Genomic DNA, 4,486 nt, shown 5'->3' on the forward strand with positions numbered 1-4,486 from the left:
TATTTTAGGTAACTGGGAGATTAGATCTGTTGTTACCAATTCCCAATTCTATGTGGGATTTTCCAAGTTCAGTATGCAGACCACAATGGTCTACGATGTTCGACTCACTTGCGAACATTTTAAGCATTATGCTTCCTGGGTGGCTACGGACTTTTCATGTCCATCCACACAAAGGTCTTCAGCTTTTGACTTTAATTCATCAAAAGTTACTTGTTTCATGCAGATGACACATCCTTCTTTCAATCACTTGGATGCCTCTAGCATAAAAGCTTCATCGGGCAATCCATAGTGTTGATCTTCCACGGATGGTGACTATATCACCAGATGGGGATTTTAATTTCGATAAGTTTCTTACTGCAGACACAGGGGATTTGGTTTTTGGACTAACCAATCCATGTCTAAGAACATATCGAATCCCATAGGATGTATAGATAAGAGATTATCAAAGACAAATTAATTCAAGAAGGATATATCATTTGTGAAACCATCTATATTGGCCACTTGATTTTTATAATTAATATTTGAACTTTGAAAGGTCAGGATTATAATTTTATTAAATTTACAATCGATGAAGCTCTAACTGGCTCCAGAGTTTAAAACAAGTTTCTAACAAATGCAACATTTACGAGAAATAGATATGTAAGGATTTGTCTTGAACTGCTTCTGCTGCAGCAGATTGGAAAGCTCAAGCATTGCCTTTATTGCCATCAATGGCTATGTTCTTCCCGTCAGTCGCCCTCTTTGGGCAGCGGGTCTTTATATGCCCTTTCTTGCCACATTCATAACACGTGGCGTCTTTCAACTCTTTGCATTCATGGGACTTGTGGTCCAACACTTTACAGATGCCACAACCCTTGTTCTGCTCACGGAGACATTTTCCGAAGTGTCGCTTCCCGCAGGTTTTACATTTGGGTTTCGCCTCATTCAGCTTGGACTGGTTATAATTCGAACCAGTCTTACCCTTTTTGAAATCTTTACTTAGGGTATTATCATGCTTTCGCTTATGATCCTCCTCGGCTTTACTCGCCCATGCTCTTATTTCATATTCAGTGAGAGAAAGAGCCAGATCCACAGCGGATCTATAAGTAGCAGGTTTGGAGGATTTAACCATCCCCTTGATTTCTGGAGCGAGTCCTACAATAAACTGCGCAATGCACTTAGACTCGGGGGTGATTAAGTATGGCACGAGTCTTGATAAGGAGTTGTAATCAGACAAATAGGCTCGACACTCGAGGCCTTTCATGGTCAGCTTTAGAAAATCAGTTTCAACTTTCTCCACCTCGTGAGGTGGGCAATAAGTCTCGTGGATCAATTCCACGAACTTTGACCAACTCAGGTTGTACATTTCAACCTTGGCAGTGGATTGGATTAGTGCCTTCCACCAAGTCAGAGCATCCTCCTTGAAGGATTGGGACACGAATTTAACAGTGTCCTTGGCGGCACAACCGCTTATATCAACAACGGTTTCCATTTCATCCAACCACTTTAGAGCATCGTTTGCTCCAATCTCACCCGTAAAGTCACGGGGTTTACATGAAACAAAGTATTTATAGGTACACCCCTTCTTATAGTCATGAGACTCGGCTTTCTTGATACTCTTAATACTTTGCTCACTCTTAGTTGAGGAGGATTGAGCCTTTTCAGTCTTATGAGTATTAGAATAAGGTTTAATCACAAAGTTCTATCTCTGTACTGATGGCTCTGTCCCTTTAAGTGTGGCCATAAATCCAGCCAGGGCTTTACTGACTTCATCGGCAACTATTGATCAAAGACGATTCTCTTTGTCATTACGGTTCGGGTGCTCTAAATCATCACCACCGTTTTTCTTATCTGCTTTGCCAATACTCAGGCTCGCCATAACTTTATCTGAAAGATAATAAAGCCATCAGTAATTCTTCAAGAACTAAATAGCAAATTTAATTTATTTGCATTAGATCTTACAGATCTATATGTTTATATATCAACTTCATTAGTCCTGCTTACCACAATTGGTAATGGACTTAACCATATAACTCATCGGCTTGTCACAAGAGATATTTAAATATAGCACATTAGCTTGTCATGAAGGACATTTAAATATAGCATATTGGCTTGTCACGAAGGACATTTAAATATAACACATTGGCTTGTCACGAAGGACAATTAAATATAGCACATTGGCTTGTCATGAAGGACATGAAAGACACGGCATAAAGGCCTGTCATAGGATTGTGAAGGATATGGCACAGAGGCCTCGTCAGGAAGGACATGCTAGATATGGCATTAAGCCTTGTCACAAAGGACAACTAAGAAATACATAAGCCGCGGTCTCATTTGATCAAAGGGCTTTAAGGTTTGAACATAGTTCATTACCTTTGGATAAGGGGCCGTATACCACAACTGTAGTCACAATTGACGATATAATATGGCCCGTAGGCAATTCATTTGACATCACTAAGGATGTTAAACTAATGGTCATCGCACTGATGATATCAGTCATGATCGCACTTGATCATATAGACTGTGAGGTTTGGGCATAGCCCTCCAATTTGGACAGGGAACCATAATGGTCACAATTGTCATTGTCTCCAATGGACGATATAAAATGGTCTGTAGACGAGACATCACTAGGGATGTTTAGTATGATTATGATGTTGATGGTGTTAGTCATGATCGCATTGATCATATAGACTATTAGACTTGGGTATAATCCATTACTTTAGATAGGGAGCCATAAAGGTCACCACTATCCTTGTCTAATCGACAATATGGTAAAATACAGCTCGTAGGCACTTCATCTCTAGGGATGTTAATATTATGATCATCATACTGATGATATTAGTCAGGATCGCACGGATCATATAGACCATGAGAATTGAACATGGCTCACCCCCTTTGGGCAAGGAATCATAAAGATCACAATTACCTTGTCACAATTGGACAATATAATATAGCCCGAAGGCTAAACATCATTAAGGATGTTAAACATAATCGTCATATTGATGATTTTAGTCATGATCGCATTGATCATATAGACTATTAGGCTTGAGCATAGCTCATTACCTTAGACAGGGGATCATAAAGTTCACAATGTCAATGTCTCAAATGGACAATATGTTATAGCCTGTAGGCAAAACATCACTAAGGATGTCAAATAATATGATCATCGTATTAGATGATATTAGTCATGATCGCATTGATCATATAGACTATGAAGCTTGGGTATAACCCACCTCCTTAGACAGGGATCCATAAAGGTCACAACTGTCTTTGTTTTACTTACAAAGCAGTATTATGATTCCTCTCCTTCCACGTAGTTGGGAATTGTTAGAGATTTGGAACGAGTATCGTTACGAAGTTGGACGAGAGTTTTCTCCTTTCCACGCAGTTGGGAATTTGTTGGAGATTTTTAAATGATACGTTTCAGTCAACATATTGAATATAAATTCTTCACCTCATTTGGAGATGCGTCTCAATTGACGTTGAAAATATAAATTCCTCTTCGTATTGGGAGATTTAGGAATATGTCGCAGTTGACGTTTAAGTATAAGTCCCTATCCATATTGGGATAATTGGGAATACGTCTCAATACAGTCAACGTACAAAATACAGCTCAATAAAGTACACTGTATAATTATATGCCCCTCTCCTTATGGGGAGATTTGGGGATACGCCTCCATATAGTACAGCGTATATCATACGGCTCAATATAGTACACCGTTTAAATATATATCCTTCTCCACATTGGGAGATTCGGGGATGAATAGCATCGCATAGATGGATGAAATTTCTATCTCCTTTCCACACATTCGGGAATTAGTTGGAGATCTTAGATAAGTGTCGTCCCATAGTTGGACAAGAATCACTTAAAGATTTTTAAGATTATATTGGTGTGAGGGAATCAGTTTTCCATTTCTATCACCTTTTCAACCACTACCATTGGTGGGAAATTTAAGACAGAGTCTTTTATCATGGCCTTATTTACCAGTCTTAATTACATAAGAACTAGTAGACTGAGTAAATTGAAAAGAGATTTATTTGCTTGATTGCTAGCGGTCCTTCGACTAATCCGTCTTCACCCAATAGAGTTGGCACCTTTAGTCCTTCTCCTCATTTGGAGTTTCCAGGACACGTCTTATTTGACGTTTTAATTATATGCACTTCTCCTTAGTTGGAGATTTGGTATACACCTCAATATAGTACAGTGTATACGATACGGCTCAATAAAGTACACCGTTTATAATATACCCTTTCTCCACATGGGATATTCGGGAATAGGCCTCAATAAAGTACAATGTATATAATACAGCTCAATAAAGTGCACTGTATATGATACGGCTCAATAAAGTACACTGTTTATAAATAAGCCCCTCTCCTTATCGGGAGAATTTGGGGATACGCCTCAATAAAGTACAGCGTATATGATACAATTCAATAAAATACACTGTATTTGGTACGGCTCAATAAAGTACACCAGTTATAAATAAGCCCCTTTCCTTATTGGGAG

The 4,486-nt window shown here is 38.8% G+C and overlaps 1 protein-coding gene across 1 annotated transcript; it reads right to left on the reverse strand.

The window, feature by feature from the left end:
* Positions 1-685: 685 nt before the first annotated feature.
* LOC110913398 lies at positions 686-1,471 on the reverse strand. Its single transcript, XM_022158232.1, has one exon. The coding sequence runs from the start codon at positions 1,469-1,471 to the stop codon at positions 686-688; it is 786 nt and encodes a 261-aa protein (XP_022013924.1).
* Positions 1,472-4,486: the final 3,015 nt, after the last annotated feature.

Source organism: Helianthus annuus, chromosome 15 (genome assembly GCF_002127325.2).
Source record: "Helianthus annuus cultivar XRQ/B chromosome 15, HanXRQr2.0-SUNRISE, whole genome shotgun sequence".
Classification (NCBI taxonomy): Eukaryota; Viridiplantae; Streptophyta; class Magnoliopsida; order Asterales; family Asteraceae; genus Helianthus; species Helianthus annuus.